At 38.0% G+C, this 24,770-nt stretch overlaps 1 protein-coding gene across 2 annotated transcripts in view; it reads right to left on the bottom strand.

Annotated features, from left to right (window-relative positions):
- Positions 1-1,930: 1,930 nt before the first annotated feature.
- Positions 1,931-24,770, bottom strand: part of LOC148773930 (neutral amino acid uniporter 4-like) — a 32,758-nt gene continuing 9,918 nt past the window's right edge. For both annotated transcript variants that reach the window (XM_088832183.1, XM_088832184.1), the window contains 3 exons: positions 22,482-22,651; positions 11,669-11,838; positions 1,931-6,100 (listed from right to left, as the gene is read on the bottom strand). In XM_088832183.1, the coding sequence (XP_088688309.1) occupies positions 5,793-6,100; positions 11,669-11,838; positions 22,482-22,651 (648 nt within the window). In that variant the 3' untranslated portion in view covers positions 1,931-5,792. The remainder of the gene's footprint in view (positions 6,101-11,668; positions 11,839-22,481; positions 22,652-24,770) is intronic.

Here is a 24,770-nt window from a genome sequence, read left to right as displayed (position 1 = left end):
TAAACCTAAGATCCTTTTCTAGTGTGAAAGAAAGAGTGTACAGCTCGTTCTGGGTGGAGGAAAGGATAAACGGGAAGGCTTCCTGGTAGAAGACATGCCTAAGTTGAATCTTAAGAATAACCAGGGCTTGGCCAGGAAACAGTAGAGGAGGAAGTAGAAAGTATTTCAGCATGAAGACATGATGGGCATGCCGATGAAAACCAGCTGGTGTGTGGTGTGTTGCTGGTGCAACTGGTGCTGCTGGAACCTGGAGGCTGAGACAGGGAGGGAGGCCTTGGTCTTCACACAGCTGAGGTTAGGGAAGGAGAAAAGATTTACGGCAGGGGAGTCATAAGCTCAGTGTTTTGAGCACCTACTCTGTGCCCTAGTGGAGTGTGATGAGCTACTGAAGCTACAGAAGTATGTACGCCCCCATAGGCCCGTGATCTGAAGTTGCTTGCTTCTGCACTACCCATTTTTTCCAGCACTTTCTTGTTCCACTCAAGACCTGCTCAGCCTTGACCCACACCCAGCACACCTTTCCTCTCCACACAGTGCTGCTTGGAGGGTCAGAGTCCAGTCCTCGTCCTATAGGCCAGATCTAGATCCAGGACAGAGGATGGGGAAGTTACTCCCAAATTCCTTGGCAAGATTATGTCAGGTCTCATTTGAGAAGCATTGTATCGTCTCCTACCATGTCATCCTGTACTTCACAGCTTCAGGAAACGGTGACGACCAAAGACCTCCCTACCATTTCAAACAAATCCACCTCCATGGGGAAACTTTGAACCAAACCCATTCTTCAAAAACGGATGTACCTCTTCCAAGAATTATTTCCCCTTGGGTCTGTGGACTCCTTGAAATGTGAGCTCCATCAGTCTGTTTGTAAAACTTTGAGAGAATGTGCTTATCTGTTAAGAACACTAAACTTTTTATATTTAACAAAAAACCCCAAAGTTAATTTTACAAAGTGGTCATTTTTTTTCCCTCCAACAAGTATTCCATAGGGCTTTTCATTGAATTTACATCCCTCTTATGTACCCACTCCTATCCACACCCTGTAATTTTTGTTTTTTGTCTTTATATTCCATTTTTTTTAAACAAAAGCATGTACTACTACTAAAGCTTTATAAACTCCCTGTTCCTCTCTCAAAACCCTATTTCTCTCACTGCCTTCTTTTAACTACTCACTTAAAAGCCATAAAACATAAAACCCATCTCTTTCTCTCGGCACCATGGTTTACTTCCTGCTTCTCTTCCTGTCTTGGTCCAAAAGCCTATTTTTATAGAGCTGCAGTTAAAAAATTAACTCTTTGTATTTATTCTTTACCAAATTACTAATCTTCAGTACATTAGTTGAATAATGTAACCTCTAGGCTAAAATATCACAATTGTACTGTAGGCTAAAATATCACAATTTATGATTTCCTTAGTGTTGAATATTTAGGTTGTTTTCAGCTGTTCACTATTACACATAAGACTGTCAATGTACCTTTAGGTATAGAGTCTTTCTCTTCTGATGAACTATGGTATGCCCTTTTCTTAAGTTCACAAGAGCAGAATTATTGCTGTCAAGGTATAAATACCTTTATGGTCTTTGATTTGGGGTTGGCATACTGCAAGCAAAATGTATTAGTGTTACTGTACAGTCTTGACCCTAAGAGAACGGTAAATGATGGCATGGCTGCGACACTGGCAGACTGGCCTCCCAGCGTTTACTCTGCAGGAAGTTCAGGTCACTGTCTTGAGTATGACCTTTCATTTTCAGTCAGCTTCGGATCTTATATCTCAGTGGTGCATACCAGCAGCTTCCAGTGTAGAAGGGCACACGACAAGGAATTAACCTCAAAGACTGATTAAAATGTTACCGTAGAATATACTAGTGCCCTTTGCAGTTTATGACATTTGTGTCAATTAACCTTCTAAAAGACAAATATATTTTTAAAAGGCATTTGCAAGCAAAATAATATTTTATTGAAAATTCAGAAGTTACAGTACTTCTTAAGACATTTTTTCATATTATAAAGAAAAATAAGTTAAAAGAAATATAATTGACTCAAGTGCACTGATATGTAGTTTTCACTCAAACAACATCATTTCAAGAAACAAAACTCCACAGCTTAATTTATTCACGGTACAAGCATGTGTTTTCCTATTTGTTATCATGAAAACTCTAAAGGAATCATTTTCAGGGTGCTCTTTCAACACACATCTGTCTGGATCCAATTTAAATGGCGAATTTATATAAATATATAACACAGACTACTGGAATGTATATATGTGGATACATCAGAACTAGGTAACCTTGATATATAATTTTAAGAATGAGAGTGATTTGTCATTTCATTTTATCATAGGGCAATAAATAACATTTCTAAAGCATGTTTTCTTATCTCCTAGGTCAGAACCAATAACTTTGAGAATGGTGTTTAGCCTAGAGAGCACCAGTGGCATAAATAAGATTATGGTTAACCATACTGCCGAAGTGTTAGTTATTACAGTCAGCTGTTTAATGTTAGGAAGTATCTTGTTATACCTTTTAGATCAAAGTCTCTCAAATTGTTTTATGAAGGGGAGCTAACTGAGGCAAAAAGATTAAAATACTCATTTTTGTTTTTACCAAGTTACTTTCTCAACAGAAAATATTCACTGAGCCACTGGTATCAGTTAAATAATTTTATTTACTACTTCTATTAGCTCTGTTATGTATCTTCTCCATTTCAAATGAAGAAATGAGGGGCTACATATTATTAGCAAACAAATGCACTTCTCAGCTGCTGTTCTGACCTCTCTGGCATGTCAGTCCCAGAGGAGATGTCACAGGTAAGCTACAGTAAAGCATGTCCACAGCTGGACATGTCACTGATGTAGAACTTCAATTAATATCCCAATTAATATCTGTATAGCACTTTACAGTAGGGAGCTTTTCTACAACTACTACAAAAATAATGAAATTAGGCCACATTAGCACATGCATATTGCATAAAACACTTAGAAAAATGTCAAGTGCATCACACAGACAAGAGGCAGAAATCATTTCAACAGAGAATCCAGAGGACAGGATTAAAACATAACGTGGCATTTGCTAACATAGTATGTTTTTCATTTGGTAACACTATACAAATTGGTCTTTAAGAAAAAGTAGGTCTTGTTTCTTCACTTGTGGAGAAACCATGCCATTCGGGGAAAAGCAGATCCTTTGATAAAAAAGAAAGAAAGATCTGAGAGCCAGTGTTTTGATAAGCTGACTCTGAAACTGGAGAAACCCTTTTGGCTGAAAAGGAACAGAGGTGACTGCCTTAGCTCTGAGGTTTTCAGAGGTGAATCAAGTTTTCCTTTCTCTTCCCCATTCCAGTAGTAGAGGTCATAAGACACCTGGTTGGCTTTCCAAAGGTGTTTTACTGTGGTGGCAGATGAAATGCTGAAGTCATTTTAGCCAGAATGCAATGGACCAAAGATACTGGATAAAAAATCTGCCAGGTGCGATCACTCTCATTTTTTCAGGTCCCCAAATAAAATCAATAGCTGGTTTGATCAAAGTATCTTCTCTAATAACATTCAGAAAATGTTATGACTCATTAAAAATAATTTTCAGAGGAAAAATATTGCCTGATTTTTTTTTTTTGCAAATGAAATAAATCATCAAAACTCCTTATATAGAGTGCATTTACATCTACAGAGTGTTTCTTGTAAAGAAATAAAACTATTCTCCCCCTCTTTCTTTCCTCATTTCAACTTGACTCTGAAAATATACTCAACATTTGTTCACTGAAATTAAAATTTATACACTGCTATGATCAACCATTTGATATTTCACGAAAGTTGATAAATTTCATAAAGAAAATAAACAAAGGCAAAACTACAAAAATAAAATTTCACACAGACTAGAAATATTATGAGACAGCTGACAAAAAATCTAATAGTGCTTTGTATTAAATAATAGTTTTCAAGTCACTTTATACCAAGTTCAGTTCAGTTCAGTTCAGTCGCTCAGTCGTGTCCGACTCTCCGCGACCCCATGAATCACAGCACGCCAGGCCTCCCTGTCCATCACCAACTCCCGGAGTACACTCAAACTCATGTCCACAGAGTCGGTGATGCCATCCAGCCATCTCATTCTCCGTCGTCCCCTTCTCCTCCCGCCCCAAGTTACATATCTTAAAAAAAATACCTAATTTACTCTTATATTCAAGATTATATAACATTAGCTTCAATGGCAATTACTTTTCCTACAATTTCTTCCACATTTTCCCAGCATGACTAAAGGTTCAACATAACAGATCTGACATAAAAGTGTCATAAAAATTATTGGTGATTCTTGATGCAAATGTTTTTTTTAAAAGTTTTGATGCTGATGAATTTGTACCAAAACAAAGTTTCTGATATACCTTTAGGATTATGCTCGACTCTATGATGTAAGCAAAAAATACTTGAACTGACATTTACATACAAAAATAGAGAATATATACACTGCAGCGATCTTGGTGATATCTTTCACCAACCCGACTAAAAAATTCAGTGAGTTTTAAATCTTTTTTTAAATCAAGATTCTCAATTTTAAATTTAACGATTTTCATCTTCCATGCTCACTGAGATTCTTTGTTTTGGTTAATAACTGGGCTTAAAAAACATGGAGGAATAGAATAGAATGTACTTCTCTGGAAGAAGCCTGGAGCTCTCAGGATTTAACAGTTTATTATTGTCTCAATTTTCCCTAGGCTTGATTCTGTTATTTTGCCCATGTGGAGCAATAGAAGGCTCTGATGAGGAAGGCCATGAGGCCAGAAAGAGGGCACAGGTCCTGCATCATGCCAGGTACCTGTTTTTTTGTCATTAGGAAAGATGGTACCTACAAACCTAGAAAGGAAGAAACAGTAAGGACAGCTAAAGCCACACACAGGACAGCTGGGCACCATCCACCTGCCAGAAGCTGACCAGCAAGGTGTCTCTACTGGTTCATTAAAGTGCTGCTTCTGCCCCACGGCTGTGCTGCAGGCTTTTCAGAGCTGTTTGCTCAGGTCACATGCACTTGGCAAACATCATATTAAACTGACTTAACACTAAAGTTGAACTGAACATAATTTCTTTTTCTAGGATGTGATGTGAAAGATAAAAAATCCTGGACCAGGAATCCAAAGATCAGGTTCTCTCAATCTCAAGCTGAGTGGTCTCAATCAAGTTAACTTTAACCATCCTGGGTATCTATTTCCACAGGTAAAAAAAAAACAAGGGAATTTGTACTCCACAACTTTTTAAAGTCTCTTTCAAATCTGGTTGAAACGCCAAGTCAGACTCTTGCACAGGTCCTCTTGATTTTCATTATGAAGATCAGCTAAAAACAGTTCTGTTTGGGGGATTTTCTGATGCTTACCTCATGGCTAATGAGGGTTTTCTAAACTTCCAAAGGGTAAACATAAGTATCTGGCTCTCTAATAAAAACACAATTGAGATATTTCTATACTAACATGAAGTATACTTTGAAATTCATTAGGGTGGTAGATTTTAGTTACCTATACCTTCTTCTTTAATTCGCTCAATGCTGAAACCCTGTTCTCTCCTCAACCAGGTGACAAAAGAATAGCATGGAGGTAAAAGACTGAATCTTGGTTGAATCATTTCTGACTGAAAGACAAGTAATAGAGTATTTCTTTAATTGTTTAACATTTTAATTTTTTCAATTTTCAAAACTAAAATTTTTGAAATTGCTGCTAATACTTAAAACCAAGAAATATGCTGTAGCTTATCAGTACTGCCAACGTGTCCTAGTGGTTCTTAAATCATTTCCAAACTGGAGACTCATACCTCTGCTCCTACTATTTCAAACCCGATGTAAAGCATGTCGAATTCAAATTTAAAGAGGGACCGTGTGGAGTGCTAGTGATAGCTTTGGGAGAAGGATAAATAATTTCTTCAACAGTTACATATGTCCCTAATAAGAAACCAACAACTCCAGTGAACACGATGGAAATGTTCTTCAGGACCATCCATATACTGTAGTTTTCCTTAGAGAACGTGAGAATTTCAACCAGGGGCGGCAGGATCAGGGCCAGCATGCTGCTGCTCACAGCTCCCACGAAGGAGATCACAATGTCTAAACGAGGAATGAGGATCGCGCCGGCACCTAGAAAATTGAAAATACAAATTTTCCTTATGTAAATATCTAATACCTACATAAATACTCACTGCAGATACTTTCAATACATTAAAATTAACTGATGCAAGTAGGCACTACGAGCCTATTGCTTGCGGAAGCATCTGTCACGTTTTGTTCTGAGCTAAAAAGAAAACAAAGAAAGAAACCAAAACACTGAGTGATGGTCCTCAGACTTTGACTTATCAACAGGGTTTCTTACATAAAAAACTTTTGATTTTTGCTATGAAGTTTTGGGTAAAGAATGCATTTTCATTATTCTGCCATACAGCTCATTCTACAAAGCACAAAATCTGGGCTGGTATGGTATAAAAAAATGGTTAAATCAAAGAGAAGAGGTAACTATTTCTTACAGTAGAATTCCAATTAATAAAAATGGAAGAAACCATGGGGAAAAAACCATTATTAAGTAAACACCACAGTAATAACCGTTGCAGGAAAAGTCAATGAAGGATCCTAAAATTAATGGGCAAAGGCTCAGATGACAAAGAATTTGCCTGCAATGCAGGAGACTTGGGTTGGATCCCTGGGTCAGAAAATTCCCTGGAGAAGGAAATGGCAACTCACTCCAGTATTCCTGCTTGGAAAATCTGATGGATGGAGAAACCTGGCAGGCTACAGTCCGTGGGTTTGCAGAGTCAGACACGACTGAGCAACTAACACTTTACACTATTTTTTTTTAGCACTAACTGTATAACAACAGGAAATACCTCTATTAAAAACTCATTAATTATAAAGGAAAAAACAGTACCTTTACTGTGGAGACACCTGACAGACACCACCTTAACCAAGTGATCAAAGTTAACTTCAGCAGTCATAAGCCGTAATGTGATGTACTGAGAAGTGCAAAGCATCAACTGTGGAATTCTTGTTAAAGATGCTTAACTTCAACCTAATCATAAGAAAGCATCACACAAGTCTACACTGAAGGAAATTCTACAAAATTACTGACACTTCAAAGATGTCAAGGTAAATAAAGACAAAAAAAAATAACTGTCAAGACTGGGGAAGACTAGTAGACTTGACAACTAAATTCAAGTGGGAAATTGAATTGGTTCCTGGATCAGAAAAAGGGTAACAGTGGAAAAAAACTGGTGAAATCAAAATGAGGTCTACAGATGAGTTCGCAGCATTTTATCGATGTTAATTTCCTGGCCTTAACAGTTGTATTGTGGTATGTAATCTGTTAACATTAGAAGAAACAGAGTAAAGGGTTTATGGTAATTCTACTTTCTTGTACAGCTTTTCTAAGCTATTTCAAAATGAAAAGTCAAAAAAAAAAAATCTGCACCAGTATTATCAGCAGGATTTTATGCCAAGCTATTGACAAGTTTTCTGCAAGTTTTGATCCAGCACTTTTTTGATCTCATCTTTATCTTACCAAAAGGTATCAACAGAAGGTTTGCAAAAACTGAGGCATAGTCTTTCTCTGAATTGTCCTTAAGTGGTTCAGTGAATGGTTTGTGAAGGGTTGGAGCTGCCACCAGAGATAACAGCTAAGTTTGCTGGCACGAAGCTGTGACAGCTCCACCACTGCCGCAGCCAAGGACGGCTGCAACCACAGCGCCAGCTCTGAGGACTCTGATTGTGTATGTGTTGGTGTTCCTTTCCTTATCTTCAAAAGCTATCAGTTTTCTCACTAATCTTTGTCACCCTTCTATTTCTAACTTTACTTTCCTTTGCTTTTCTTTTTCCTGCGTGTTTGTCTCTTACTGAACTTTCTGTGTGTGGGGTGTGTGTGTATATATAATTTAACTCATGCTCTTTGTAATTAAGTTTCGAGTTTCTGGTCTACTGGTTTCTTTACTTCTTAACTGTTAGTTTATGGTTTCTCCCTCCCCATATTCTCTTTGTGGCTCTCAATGTTTTCCAGGAGGATGTGGCATTAATTTGGAACCACCACATTTCTTAGAACCACACACTACTACTTACCACTTTTTATTTAATTATTATGAAAGCTAAAATCCTAAAAAAGTTATTTTGAAATCATAAACATAGCTGCACTTCTACAAGACTGAAGTACAATAAATCTTCCTAAGTAAAATAATTGAATGTGAAGTTGGAACTCTAAACTAGAAATACTTTATAAAGTGAATCCTTGTTTAATGGATGTGCGCTATATCATTTTAACATTTCTCTCAAAGAAAGTATAAAGCATAACTCTCAATCACAACAGAATGTTTAAAAATCCATTGGCTTTTATCCATTTTGTGATAAAATACTTATAGTAGATGGCAGTATTTAAAAGTACAACCAGACCAACATGACTACCACCTTGTCATCTAAAGAGCCTTTCATTTTGGAGTCTATTTTTTGTTATTAATGTTTTCCAATAGGCCAAGTTGTTATGAGTAAATCAAGTGAAGTGTTGTTGGAAAAGCATCTGGAGAAACACTATAGTATTTTAGAATTTATTCATTCAGACTAAAATTCCATTTACCAAATGCTTCTAAATCATGAAATTTATCAATTAGATAAAAGCATTCTTTAAATGTTATATAACCAATATATATTTGCTAGTAAAAATGGCTTGAAATGTTATTTGATAATGTACTAACATTCTCTACTAAGAGAAGAAAGTGAAATATATATACTTCAGGCAACTCTGACATAGAAGAACTCAAAAATAGTAAGTCAAAGAATAGCTTGGATAAGGATAGTTTATTCACTACAAATTACAAATATTCACTACAGGATTACTATAAATATGCTGCCCTTTGTCATTTACAGACAGTTATTATGAATATATCTAGTAAGTACTAATTAATCTTATTCAGTATTTCCAAAAACTATATTATAGAGGAAAAGAATGTATCCTTAAGGTACAAAGTTGCCTCTGACATGGAAAAAAAAAAGCAATGGCAAAAAAGGTCCATTTTCTTGCATCCTAATGGTAAAAGCAGATATAGCAGAGAAAAAAATAAAATGCTTGATATTATAACATCAACAACACTCTAGCATGTAAATCTTTTTTAAAACTTATTTATTTTTAGTTTTGGTTGCGCTGGGTCTTCATTACCGCACACAGGCTTTCTCTAGTTGCAGCACGCAAACCTAAACTGCACGAACAGTGAATGATCCTCTCCATACACCTACTGACTCTAAGACAGAGTACTAGGGCACAAATGGTACTTATTTTTAGCTACTGTGACAACTAACTTAAATGACTCTGGGACGTCCTCTTAGTATTCTACAAACTACCAAAGATATATGCTTTATGTAGTCATAGTTTACTAAAAGAAGAAAGCATAGTCTCAAATCCAAGGGCTTTTCAAATTAGAAACAGTGAAAGGATCAACGAATTGGACAATAACAGAAATAAGTAGTATTTAACGTATTTTGCAGGCTCAATTCAAACACGGGATCAAAATACTGGTTTGAAATCAAAATTTAGCAGCTTTTTCTACAGGCCTGCCTTTAAAATAAAAGGCATTTATTGCAGTCCAAGTGGCCTCTGGCCAGTTGCTAGTCACTCTTCTCTCTTACCTGTGTAATGCCTACCTAGTAAGGGTCTACAGGGAACATGCAGGAAGAGCCTGACCCATCCTTTCAAGCTTTTGATTCCATGAAGAAGATGCTGTGAAACGGCGATTCAACACTAAACGGAGACCTGGACATAACTAATACAACCCAAGCTGATGGTTGTATTAGTTACAACCATACTTTGCAGATCTGTCCTGCAGACGTGGACTCAGCACCTGGAACGGACTATGGGGCCTGAAACGCGCAAACCCAGCTGGGCCTCCACTCCCCCTGCTGCTGCTGCACAGCCTGCTCTACGGACAGGACAAGGTTCCGCCAGCTCTCCACACGCCCATCAGTAAAGAGTCCACCCTAGGACATTTGCAAGTGCTTTGGATAACGGATACAAAACAGGTCTGTCATGAAAATCAGTTGACTTTAACTTGGAAGGACGTGCCAAAGATTTAAATGAAGGTCAATGTCCAATGATGTGTCTCAATGAAGTAGAAGGGCATATGACACGGCCTGTGTTCTCTGTCCAAAGCATGCTGTAAATATAGCCCTCACATTTGGTTAAACGGGCTTCTCTATTTTTAACTAAAAGAAAGAAGCGACAAAGAAAAGGCTGCAACTCTCGGTGCTATGTACTCAGCCCTTGAGGAAAAGCCCTGGCTTGTGGGAATAAATTCCTGGTGGCAGAGGTGCAGTCTGGTCTGGACCACAGCAGACAGGGAGCTCAACATAACAGTAGCCAATGTGCAGAAGTGGGTGAAGTTATTAAAATTCAGTAGCTAACCTTAAAAGGAGACATGCATTCAGAATAGAACTGCCTCACATCTCCTGATAAAAGGACTTTGCCTGAAATACGTCTTTTTATTTAGTACAGCTGTCAAAATGTCAATAAAAGTAATGTGTAAAGAATATTCTAAAACGTTTTAAAATAATTTTTTTCCTCCTGGGTGTTTCATTAGTCATTGGAGTATGGGTTTAATGACTTCATTCCTCAATGTGATTTCCCTTATTAGTTGACATATTTCATTTAAATAATTGCTTCGAAAAGTATGTCTTATCTATTTTATCTACTTTGCCCAGCTTTGCTGTTTCTTTGAACAAAATATAACACACCCAATTCTTTAAATCTAGGCATAAGCTCTACCCCAAGGTGCTCAATGAAATTTACAGAGTTGCCCAGAATTTCTAGTTCTACCATTCTCTAACTTTGAATGGGCCAAGATAGTTACTCAAATCTTCTCTAGAATTTCCAAAGCTGCTTGTCCCCCAATCACCAGTCACCTCGTCCTTGGTATCATCCTAGGCAATCCCGTCAGACATTGGTGTGGCAATCATCTTTCTCTTTGCAATTATAATAAAAGTGGTGACAAAATGATAGTATTAACAGCAACTTCTAACCACTTTGTTCATATTTTTAAATGTCTTATCTTCACTTCATTGTTGAGAAAAGAAGGGCTCAGAGAAGACCCAGCAAGGAAGTGGGAGACCTGAGTTTTGAACCATCAGGTCACCATGACAGTGCTACACCAAACTAAAGGCCCCTCTCCGTGAGTCTCCATGATTAATTCTACCTTGTGGGGCATTTTATAATAGGAAACAATAAGAAGAGATTATACACACTCCTTCAAATAATAAGTAAAATAAGCCACTGAAATTGTTTAAGACCAAAACAGAACAAAACCCATTTGTACAGGTAATCATGGAAAGCTGAACTGTTAAATATATAAAAGTTAGCAGATATAAAAAACTTCAGGAAAACTAGAAAGCCAAAGCAAAATGTTATCAATGATATAAAGAATCACTTATGCATCTGATTTAAATATACTTATATTTCAATCATGAGTGATATTATTTTGAAAATAATAATTCAGTTACTTGTTTTACGTGTGATAGGATCTGATTTATGATTTTCTTCTATATCAGTAGAATAACAGAATTTTAAACCAAAATGTATCCAGTTAGGTGAACAAAATTATTTCAAAAATATAAAAAATATACTTTAAGTAGTTTCATTAGAAGAAATTCAATAATAAAAATCATTATGATATAAGTGTGCAGTGATACAAGTAATAGTAACCAAGAAGGACCTTATTGCAAATTCATAGATTTGCTTCCATTTAGCATGAAATCTGGATGTGATCACAGGGATAATTATCTCTGCTGGAACACAGAACTGAATTGAATAGGTCACAAAGATGCCGAAGGAATACAGAATTTTCACTGATTGATATAACCTGTTAAAAATTTTCAAAATTTAGTCATTCTTTATTGCCAGCTTTACCAATATTTAACTAACCAATGAAATTATAAGACATTTAAAGTCTACAGCATGATGATTTGATATACATTGTGAAAGAATTCCCACAAACGGAATTAATTAACAAACACATCCATCACCTCATGTATTTGTCTATTTTTTTCTGTTTTGGTGAGAACACCGATTCTGCTCTCAGCACACTTCAATCATACAATACAGTAATATCAACCAAGTCACCACATTTTACATTAGATGCTCAGACCTTATTCATCTTTTAACCGAAAGCCTGTATCGTTTTACCAAACTCTTCTCTTTTCCCCCCTCTACCAGCCCCTGGCAAACACCAATCTATTCTCTGTTTATCTAAGTCATAATAAAAATAAAAGAAATAAAATGAAAATAACCAAAATAAAAAGAAAGTTAGATTCATATTAAGACAAAGTGCGTGAGCAAAAACGAGACAACATGCATGAACCTGGCGGGCATTATGCTAGGTGAATACACCAGGGAGAAAAAGACAGGTACTGCAAGATATCACTAACATGTCAAGATTATAAACAGTTTTCCTAAACAGCTGCCAAACAAGAAAGAATTCAATTAAATCTCCTTCTATAATATATTCATCCTAGGAGTGAAGAAGAAGGAAGAAAGCTGAGTAGAAACAGATTTGAAAATACTACAAACGGCAAAATTAAGGAAAGAAGAGGGCCTTAGGGCTAGGAACAACACAAACTCACTATTAAAAAGACCTCAAGATATATTTCTCACCTTGATGTTTAAAGTTTAAACATAAATGGTCAAGCTACTGAAATGTACAAAATAACCAAAAGACTCCTGCTTCATATACTTTGATACATAATTGTGGAGAACTGAATATTCTTATCAGTTTATTATTACAGTCCTTTTTTCTAATTACCTTTTAACTTACATGTTTTTAAAATATGATTAACAATATATCTAAAAATATATCACTATGCATATAGGTATAATAACTTTTCTATTGGTATAGAACAAATTACATAGGTTAAGAATCTGGTTATTATTAACACCACTCAGTAACATTAATTATATGTAATTACTATCATTTGATGTTACCCAGAGTAAAAACGGGAAATAAAATCATCACTATCTTTTTAGAAGCTGGCATATTTGTTAAGGATCCATCAAAGAGTAATACAGAAATCAGAGTGTTAAAGAGAAGCAATACAGTCTTTTAAAATCAACTATTCCGTTTTTATTTTTGTTTCAAGAACCCCTTAATTTCTACATTTCATATTAAAATTTCAAGTACTCTATTTTTCTATACTCAACTTTCCTACATGTTTATCAACCTTTGTTCTCATTTTGGTTTTAAGCATGTATCTGTGGTAATTGTCCATATGTACTAATCTTGGCCATATAAACTAACAGTTTCAGAAATGAGCAAACTGACTCTCAAAAGGATAAAAAACTTGATTAAAGTGATAGGGATTTGTCTTGAGGATATACAACAACATAAAACTTTTATTTTTCATTTTTTTTCATTGAAGGATAATTGCTTTACAGATTTCTTTTTTGCTTTCTGTTAAGTATCACCATGAATCAGCCATAGGTATACATACATCCCCTCCCTCTTGAATCTCCCTCCCATCTCTCTCTCTATCCCACCCCTCTAGTTTGATACAGAGCCCTGTTTGAGTTCCCTGAGACACACAGCAAATTCCCGTTGGCTGTCTATTTTACATACAGTAATGTAAGTTTCCGTGTTACTCTCTCCGTACATCTCACCCTCTCCTCCCCTCTCCCAGGTCCGTAAGTCTGTTCTCTAGGTCTGTTTCTCCACTGCTGCCTTGCAAATAAATTCACTGGTACCATCTTTCTAGATTCCATATACATGTGCTGCTGCTGCTGCTGCTAAGTCACTTCAGTTGTGTCCGACTCTGTGCGACCCCACAGACGGCAGCCCACCAGGCTCCCTCATCCCTGGGATTCTCCAGGCAAGAACACTGGAGTGGGGTGCCATTGCCTTCTCCATACATGTGCTAGTATATGATATTTATCTTTCTCTTTCTGACTTACTTCACTCTGTATAATAGGCTCTAGGTTCATCCACCTTAATAGAACTGACTCAAATGTGTTCCTTTTTATGGCTAGGTAATATTCCATTGTGTGTATGTACCACAACTTCTTTATCTATTCATCTGTCGATGGACATCTAGGTTGCTTCCATGTTCTAACTATTGTACACAGTGCTACAATGAACATTGGGGTACACGTGTCTTTTTCAATTTTGGTTTCCTCAGGGTATATGCTTAGGAGTGGGAATGCTTGGTCACATGGTGGTTTTATTCCTAGTTTTTTAAGGAATCTCCATACCATCTTCCATAGAGGCTTATTAACTTACATTCTCCTCAACAGTGCAAAAATATTCCCTTTTCTCCACACCTTCTCCAGCATTTATAGTTTGTAGACTTTTTGATGATGGCCATTCTGACCTGTGTGAGGTGATACCTCATTGTAGTTTTGATCGGCATTTCTCTAATAATGAGCGATGTTGAGCATCTTTTCATGTGTTTGTTGGCCATTTCTATGTCTTTTTTGGAGAAATGTCTGTTTAGGTCTTTTCCCCACTTTTTGACTGAGTTGTTTGTTTTTCTGGTATTGAGTTGTATGAGCTGCTTGTATATTTTGGAAATTAATTCTTTGTCAGTTGTTTCATTTGCTATTATTTTCTCCCATTCTGAGGGCTGTCTTTTCACCTTGTTTATATTTTCCTATGCTGTGAAAAAGCTTTTAAGTTTAATCAGGTCCCACTTGTTTACTTTTGTTTTTATTTCTGTTACTCTGGGAGGTAGGTCATAGAGGGTCTTGCTATGATTTATGTCATTGAGTGTTCTGCCTATGTTTTCCTCTACGAGTTTTATAGTTTCTGGTTTTACATTTACAACTTTAATCCATTTTGAGTTTATCTTTGTGTATGGTACTTAGAAGTGTTCTAATTTCATTCTTTTACATGTAGCTGTCCAGTTTTCCCAGCACCACTTATTGAAGAGGCTGTCTTTGCCCCATTGCATATTCTTGCCTCCTTTGTCAAAAATAAGGTACCCACAGGTGCATGGGTTTATTTCCGGGCTTTCTATCTCATTCCATTGGTCTATATTTCTGTTTTTGTGCCAGTACTATACTGTCTTGATGACTGTGGCTTTGTAGTATAATCTGCAGTCAGGAAGGTTGATTCCTCCAGCTCCATTCTTCTTTCTCAAGACTGCTTTGTATATTCAGGGTCTTTTGTGTTTCCACATGAATTGTGAAATCTTTTGTTCTAGTTCTGTGAAAAATGCCATTGGTAATTTGATAAGGATTGAACCTGTAGATTGCATTTGGCAGTATAGTCATTTTCACAATATTGATTCTTCCTATCCAGGAACATGGAATATCTGTTTATCTTTGATTTCTTTCATTAGTATCTTATAATTCTCTGTGTACAGTTCTTTTGTCCCCTTAGGTAAGTTCATTCCTAGATATTTTATTCTTTATGTTGCAATGGTGAATGGATGGGATTGATTCCTTAATTTCTCTTTCTGATTTTTCATTGTTAGTATATAGAAATGCAAGCAATTTCTGTGAATTGATTTTGTATCCTGCAATTTTGCTAAATTTACTGATTAGCTGTAGCAATTTTATGATAGTATCTTTAGGGTTTTCTATGTACAGTATCATGTCATCTGCAAACAGTGAGAGCCTTTTCTTTTCTGATCTGGATTCCTTTTATTTTTTTTCTTTTCTGATTGCTGTAGCTAGGATTTCCAGAACCATGTTGAGTAACAGTGGTGAAAGTGGGCACGTTTGTCTTGTTCCTGATCTTAGGGGGAATGCTTTCAGTTTTACACCATTGAGAATAATGTTTGCTGTAGGCTTATCATATATGGCCTTTACTATGTTGAGGTACGTTCCTTCCATGCCCATTTTTTGAAAAGTTTTAATCATAAATGGGCGCTGAATTTTGTCAAAGGATTTTTCTGCATTTATTGAGATTATCATATGGCTTTTATCTTTCAATTTGTTAATCTGGTATGTCACATTGATTTGCGTATAGTGAAGAATCCTTGCATCCCTGAAATAAACCCAACTTGATCACAGTGTATAAGCTTTTTAACCTGTCTTCAACAACATAAAACAACTTTTAAATAACAAATGGAACAACTTAAAAGGTATTTTAAAACTCAGTGTCAAAGTTCTTGAAAGTTAGAACATAGGTTCTATTCTCTGTATAACCACTCATGCACTTAGGAGGGGATAGACACTTATTAAATATTAGTTAAATTAATATTAATGATAAAAATGGGTGTGAATAGTAATTCTTGAAACTACATTTAATCAATATCACAAATAACAATACTTGAAAAATAAGATGACTCTTGCTTGAAAACAAAATCGGTTATACTGATAGCTAAGAAATGTAATATCTTGGTAAAGACCAGAAATAAATATATATTTTTTAAATAACTACTTTGCAGTCAATATATAGAATCAGATGATAGGGGAGAAAAACAACTAAATGTTCCAGTGAAAACACAAGTTTTGAAAACATTAGAGTTCAAAAATGACAAAGTTTCCCTTCTTTTCCCCATATTGGCTAATAAATCAACACTTAACCTAAACTTATCTATACAGATATGAATACTTATTTTTTTAAGTTAATCTGGGAAATAAGGGGCTGACTGATTCTCTCGAGGTTGAAAACAGAAGCTATTCTTGGAAATAATCTAACAATTCACTTTCCCTCTTGGACTTCTCATGATCCTCAAGAATCTCAAGTGTTCAGCTCTGTCAAGAAGTCTTTTTGAAAAACAGCTACAGTCCAGATCAAGAACTCACCCCATTCTAAGCTAAAAATAACTAAACAGGACAACTAACTATTTATTTAGTGATGCCATGGTTGGATATGGTATTACTGACTCGATGGACTGAGTTTGAGCACGCTCCAGGAGATGGGGAAGGACAGGGAAGCCTGGCGTGCTGCAGTCCACGGGGCCACAAAGAGTCAGACACGACCGAGCGGCTGAACAAGTGTTACCCAGTATTCACCACTAGACTGGATGCTTTAAACCGCGGGACGTTTGAGGAGCGTTCCCCAGAATGTAAGCAATATGAAGAGGACCTTCTCTGCTCGCTGCTGCATCTCTAATGCTTGGGAAAAGCTCCAAGTACATAAAACGCATACAGCAAGTATCCGCTAGATGACAGATGAATTTGATAGACGCCCTTCTTTTTTAACTTAATAATATTTTACTGTGATGAAAAAAGAAGACAGGCAGAAGAAAGGAAAGGCAGAGGTCATTTCAGCCAGGATTCCTAGATATAGGCAACTTTAATATTAGAAGAATATCATTAAGAATTTCTGAGGGTGAGAATGGAATAAAGAGTTCAGAATATACAAATCTTCTTTATCCTGTTTCCTTATATTTCTCTACATCTTTATTTCCTGTGTCTCTTGGTGAGTCCATTCTTGCCTAAATATTTTCATCTTAGGTAACAAATTCCTCAGAGGTCAACTCCCAGATTTCTTGGAAGGATCAATTAAGACAGCTTGATTATCTGCCACTATTTTTCAGCTCTATTTCCCAGAATATTCAACCTCCTATTTCCTATATGCTATAAACAGGAATTCAGGCCTAAGATTCTTTTCTGTTTTGGGGGAATGTGAAGTCCCAGTTCATTTATCTAAATAAATTAAAATATCTACCCCACATCTACCCTGTTCTTACATGCTTCTCTCCTGTTTGAATTTTCCCTATCCAATGTGTGCTTCAAAAGGATTCCGAGAGATGGAAGAAGTCACTTCACTGCTTCTCAATGTCTGTTTCTCTGAAAACTTAACATACCCTTGATATCTCTTACAAGAAGAACGTCTGCTATTTGCGTTACTCTAGTGGACATCCTGGAAAAACACTGCCAAAACACCATTCAATTAAGACCAGCAGTTACAGGGGAAACACTTTTATACCCAGAATACTACTTAACGAACACTTACGAAGTGCTGAACAATGTGCATCACAAACCCAGAAATGCAGGTATCTGCCTGCAGGTGCCCATGGTTTAGCTCAGAACCCTGAATTCACTTGATTGCTTAGTCGCTCGGTTGTGTCTGACTCTGTGAGGCTCCTTGGACTGTAGCCTGCCAGGCTCCAAGAACACTGGAATCGGTTGCCATTTCCTCCTCCAAGGGATCTTCCCGACCCAAGGATCGAACCCACATCTCCTGTGTCTTCTGCATTGCAAGAGGTTCTTTAACCCCTGAGCGATCGGGGAAGCCCAATTTACTTTATTATCATCTTTAAAATATACCCTTTACTTCAAAAGCTAAATGCACTACCTTAAACAATATCACTCATAACTAGTTTTAAAAGACGATGCCTCACTAAGATTGAAGGTAATAAGTAATTAATAACATGGAGTCACTCTAATCCATACTTGCTTTATTCTGGGACTGCTCTCTAATTCAACCTTTTCTTGTAGGGATACCCCACATGCGAAGACTTGACTCACTGGAAAAGACTCTGATGCTGGGAGGGATTGGGGGCAGGAGAAGGGGATGACGGAGAATGAGATGGCTGGATGGCATCACCGACTCAATGGACATGAGTTTGAGTGAACTCCGGGAGTCGGTGATGGACAGGGAGGCCTGGCGTGCTGTGATTCATGGGGTCACAAAGAGTCGGACACGACTGAGCGACTGAAGTGAACTGAACTGAACCCCACATGAACTCTGAGACTTTAAGTCAACATGGCATCAAAAGCCCTTTACAGTTTCTCATGGCTGGTAGCTGGATTCCCTAGGCTCCTGTGACAGTCATTGGCTTTCATATCTGAGGCAGGAATTAGGTGGGCTCCTGCTTACATTTGTTAGGACCAAAAAAAGAAAACAAGAAAAGGGCTTCAGGCTGGACACTCTACAGCTAGCCTGCTATTTGCATTTCCTGAGACAGGAGATGGGGGGGCTCCAGATTATGTATTTACAACCAGCCTTCTCTTTGCACTTTGAAATAGAAATGACAACAGAAACAGGGAAAACAGCCAGGCTATGTCTTCTGTGGACACCTTAAGGTAACAGTCATGGCAGAAACAGGGAGGGCTAAACCCTGTTTGCGTAAAGGATCAAGAGGTCTTATCTTCCCCATCCTTGGGGCAAGGGAGACATTGAATATGTGCAGGAAAGCTCCTCGGGGTCAAAGGAGGGGCACCCCCATAGTATGTGATGCCAAGGCTGCCTTATAGTCCTCTGGGTTGGAATCCACACCAGAAAATGGATTCCGGCCCAGGACTGGCAGGCTACAGTCCACAGTGTTGCACATGCCTATGGGGAAGGGTCCTAGGGTAGGTCAGGTGTGGAAAAAGAAACCAGATAATTGGCCCAAAGAAAACAAAGACCCAGAAGAACGGCCCTGTATGAATGCCTTAACGGCCTCTTTGCAATGCTCCTCCGCGCTAAGGGGGACACCCCACCCCTTCCCTCTGGGTGTGCATCTCTGCCTCACTTCTATCTCAGCTACACAAACTTTCTCCATTCGGCCCTCCCACTTGCGATTGTGTTGTGTGTCTAATAATAAACTTTGTATCTCTTTTCACAGTTTTTGCCTCCTTGAGGAATGCACTTCAATCGGGGCAAGAGGTTCTAGCCTCTAACTCTTGTTGATCTAGTGGCTAGTTTCATCCAGGCTCAGTTCAGTTCAGTTCAGTTCAGTCACTCAGTTGTGTCTGACTCTCTGCGACCCCATGAATCACAGCACGCCAGGCCTCCCTGTCCATCACCTCATCCCATTTCTGGGCAGGGAACTAAGATCTCGCTTCACATCAGCGCTCACTGCTGTCTCTCCAAGATCAATACCCAGCCAATAAAGAGTACACTACAAATGGCAACCCACTCCAGTATTCTTGCCTGGAGAATCCCAGGGATGGGGGAGCCTGGTGGGCTGCCGTCTATGGGGTCGCACAGAGTCGGACACGACTGAAGTGACTTAGCAGCAGCACACATTCTCTAAACTGCTCGGCCTACTGCCTGAAGCACAAGAAGGGGAAGGAAAAGGGGACTCATACATAACAATTCAAGATAGGAATCTCTGAGATAACCCCATGATTATCCTAGTCCAAACTTCTCATTTTGGAAGATTATCATTATAAAAGACAACCGCCTTCTCTCCAGTATCCCTCAGCCATGGCTAGTATTTTAACTGTCCTGGTTGCAGAGAACTCGCTTCCCAATGCAGAAGATGTAAGAGACGGGATGGGGTGGGGGTGGGGGGCTTGATCACTAGGTTGGGAAGATCCCCTGGAGAAGGGTATGACAACACACTCCAGTATTCTTTCCACGGACAGAGAAGCCTGGTGGGCTATAGTCCATTGGGTCGCTAGGAGTCGGACATGACTGAAGCAAGTGAGCACACACGCACAGCTGCAGACCATAAAGACTGTAGGCCACAAAAGGCATGTCTGCACAAGAAGGTGTTACTCAACAGCAGTTCTCTAAAGGGGAGTATCTTGACTTGCTTTCCTGTTTTGTACAGATTTTTGCTTCCGAGGATACATGGCTCCCCCTTCTAAATAAAAAGAGGTGTCTAACCAGGCTTTCCTGAACAGAAACTATGATCTTGTCGACTAAAAAAATAGTCACAACATGAAAGTGGAGGGTTGTTTTATTTGATAGTCTGTTTTTAATTAAGGCTTATAATGAGTTCCTTTCTAACTGGAGAGCCACAGCAATTAGGGAACAAGTCTAAGGTGGGAAGTGGGTGCAGAAAAAGGGAAGGATTAATTAGAGCCACTGCAGGGACAGTACCACCCCCTCGAGGTTTAGCTATGAAAACCAAAAGCATGCCCTCCACCTCCATGTCCACTGCTACTTCGCCAGATTCCTAGCTCCCTGGGGAGAGGAGCGTCTTAACTTGATGCGCAGGCACTCCCATCTCGGTATCTTCCCCCTTAAGACTTTCTTTAGATACGTTTGTGAATAAGGGTAGGGGAGAATTCTGAGATCGTTTCCCCACCTACATCTTATACTACTTGTCAACTTTACTTATAAATTTGCTTTTAGGATTTAGTCTAAACATTACTTCAAGTGGAGAAATGTATGATTCTGTTTTCTAGACACTGTACTATCTTTGAAAGAGAAACTAAACTACCGTAATTCTTAGCCTTGATCCTCTTATATTAAGCTGTTTGTCTATACTCCATACTAAACTATTACAAAAAAGAAAAAAGGAACACTTTTGAAGGAAACAAAATTATAATATCAACTATAAAACAGGTTAATGAAATAAATGCAAAACAGTCACGTCTGGTTTGTATTCAGGTCTCCACCTTGAAACAAATGTATAACACTGAAATGGTTCCATCTTGGAATGCCTTCCTAAATATATCATAGCTAAAGTAAAACTGTAATTAAAAAAAAAGATAAACACACGGCATATGCGAGACTTGTGCAACTGGAAACTACGCTAGGGACTTTCTCCCTATCATAAACAGTTCCCTACACACACTTATTCTAACAACATTTTGGCCTCCAATGAGGACCCAGGGTTCACATGACTACTGAATAGCAATCAAACTCTCATCAGGAAGCCAGTCAAAATATTTAAGGTTTCACAGACTTCCATCCAAACAGCTAAAGGAGCCGCATGATATTAGGTCAGCATTTATTCTTTGCATTTATCAAAACTAAGGAGTTACTTTCCATTTCATAAATAAGGGAGCGAGTCTACATCATAACCACTGCCAATATCTTTATTAAATCTCCAAAGATCAATCTCTGGAAGAAGAAAAAGACTCTACATATTGCTTCATTTAGAAGAATATGGTTCTAATATCAAAGAGAATATTAAGATATACCACACTATTTACAGTTGACCCTTGATCAATGCAGGGGTTGGGGTCTGACCCTGCATATAACTTCTGATTTCCCCCAAACTTAGCTACTAATAGCCTACTACTGACTAGAAGCCTTACTGACAGTCAATTAACTCATATCTTGTATGTTACAGGTACAACTACATATATTTTATATATTCATGACATACCTTTTTTATATTTCTAGGCTATGCAGTTTGTGAGTTTTTTCAAATTGTCATGAATCTCAAAAAATTTTCTAACATGTTAACTGAAAAAAATCCATATAAGTGGACCCATGAAGTTCAAACCCCTGCTGTTCAAGGGTCAACTGGATAATGTGTCCTGTGTTCAGAAAGGACTCAGGCACATACAGTATTAAAGCTGACCACTAAAACCATGAAGGCCATAAGTGATGGGTTATATGATTTTATCAGAAACCCAGAATGTTAGATTTTTGGCAGGAGGATAGTATTAAATTTTTTATTAAACTGAGTCCATATTAAAAGAATTCATGTTTCACCTGTTATCCAAATTTGGAACAACCTGTAATTTTTAATATTTTAAAAATATGCCACAAAAAGTCAGATGATCTCCTCTGAAGATTATGAAAAAATTTAGATTACACAAATAAAGAAACCACAGTAAAGATTTTAAATGTTTAAATCATAAAACTAAAAATACCCCTTTATCATAAAACACTAGTAAATTATATTTATAAAATATACAAATTAGGTTAAGAAACTCTTGTCTACCTACCACACATCTTGGGGAAGATTTAAAGTGATGCTGCCTTTGATATCATCGTGGAAACACATATATCCCAAAGTAGCTAATGTGACATACAGCACTGTTACAATCCCCATGCCAATATTCAATGCTTGAGGGAAGCGTTTTGATTCTTTCATTTGATTTTCCAGTGGAAGGACCTAAGAAGAGAATGCAAGTAAATGAAAACAATATAGCACCCACCTGATAGGTGCCCAGATTAATCTTTCTATAGTATATGTAACACATAATCGTTGATGTATTTTTCTAAATATTACATATTTTTCCACACTACAGATTTTTTAAATTCCTAAAATAAAAAGATTTGAAATCAGCTCTTCGCAAAACTGTCAGGTATTTTTAAAAATAAACTTTCTACTTCGGAATAATTTTACAGAAAAGATGCAGAGATAAACAGAAGACTCCCACACACTCCTGACCAATTTCTCCTTTTAACATTTCACACAACCAAAGCACATGTGTTACAACTAAGAACCCGTATTGGGACATTATAATTAAACTCCAAACTTTGTTTGGATTTCACCAGTTTTCCCACAAATGTCCTTTTTCTGCTCCAGGGTCCCGGCCAGGACAGCACCGTGCATTTTGCCATCATGTGTCCTGAGTTCCTCGGGTCTGGGGCAGTTTGTTGGTCCTTCCTTACTGTTGATTACTTTGACAGTTTCGAGGAGCATGGTTATGTATTTGGCACACTGCCCCTCTATTAGTTGTCTGATGTCTTTCTCATGGCCAGATTGGGATTATAGGTTTCAGAAAAGTACACCATGGAAGTGCGATGCCCTTCCTAACACATGCTGTCAACATGATTCATCGCTGGTGAAGTTCATTTTGATCCCCTGGTTAAGGCAGTGTTTACCAGTAAAGTTCTGCTTATAAAGTTCTTCCCTTCCTCCTTATACTCTATTCATTGGAAGTAAATCACTACAGGCAGCCCACACTCCAGGGACTGGGGGGATTAAGCTACAAGTCCTCGAGGATAGTATCTACATAAGCTATTTGGAAATCTACCCTGTGTGCTTATTTATTTAATCACATATATGTATTCATAGGGATTCATATATATTTGTTTTATAGTTTACTACTGCTTATTTTGTTACTACTACCATTCCAGCTTCGGTCTTCATGAGTTCTATCCGGTGAGGTCCTTTGTCCTTTTGATGTGCATCTATTCTTTCGTTTTTTGAGCACTTCCCTACTTTCTGCCAGGGCTTCCCAGCGGGCACTAATGGGTACAGAACCTGCCTGCCAGTGCGGGAGATGCAAGAAGCGGGGTCAACCCCTGGGTCAGGAAGATCCCTGGAGAAGGGAATGGCAACCCACTCCAGTATCCTTGCCTGGAAAACACGGGACAGGAACCTGGCAGGCTACAGTCCATGGGGTTTCAGAGTCAGACACAACTGTGCAACCAACACACACACACACACATACTCTCTGGCACTACAATATGCTCCAGACACACCTTGAATTTACTTGCTTCCGTCCTGTCATCAGCCATTTCTCCAAAAATCTTTGTTTCCTTTGCTGGAGAATCAGATTTAGAACTCAAGATCAGGGTGCTAAGTGGGCTCAGTGCTCCTGGGTGCCACTGCTTTCAGCTCTCTCAGCAGACACAGTTAGTAGGCATGCGTGCACACACTGACCCAAGTACACACATGTCTGCAACTGCTTCTCTATCTATCCATGTGCATCTGTCGTCTGTCAGTTTAATGAGACGAAAGTGTGAAGTGTGAAAGTCACTCAGTCGTGTCTGACTCTTTGCAACCCCATGGACTCCTCTGTCCATGGAATACTCCAGGCCAGAATACTGGAGTGGGTAGCCTTTCCCTTCTCCAGGGGATCTTCCCAACCCAGGGATTGAAACAAGGTCTCCTGATTACAGGCAGATTCCTTACCGTCTGAGCCACCAGGGAAGCCCCAATGAGATGAATAAGTATTTACATTATTGGGGGGGGGGACTTTTTTTAAAAAAAGGGGCAATTTAAAAGTTAAATTTGTAAGCAAATCTCTGGAGGTTTTGGGCATACAAATTTGACCACACAGTAAAAGACACTAAGTAATAATAAGTATTTACTGAGTGTTTACAATGTGCCAGGTATTTTTCTAAAAGCTTAGCATATAGGATCTCACACAGTCCTCACAATAACCTCATGAGACAATAACTAATATTATCTCCGCTTTTCAGGTGAGTTGGGTAGGTCCATGTGAGAACTGTGAGTGAGTAACAGAAAACGAAGAGTACACGAGTCGTATGCTCAGAGA

This window comes from Moschus berezovskii, chromosome 25, assembly GCF_049115385.1.
Source record: "Moschus berezovskii isolate FMDL1 chromosome 25, NW_MosBer_1.0, whole genome shotgun sequence".
Classification (NCBI taxonomy): domain Eukaryota; kingdom Metazoa; phylum Chordata; class Mammalia; order Artiodactyla; family Moschidae; genus Moschus; species Moschus berezovskii.
Note: the sequence above shows the minus strand (reverse complement) of the source record. Positions and strands in the feature narration are given on the sequence as shown.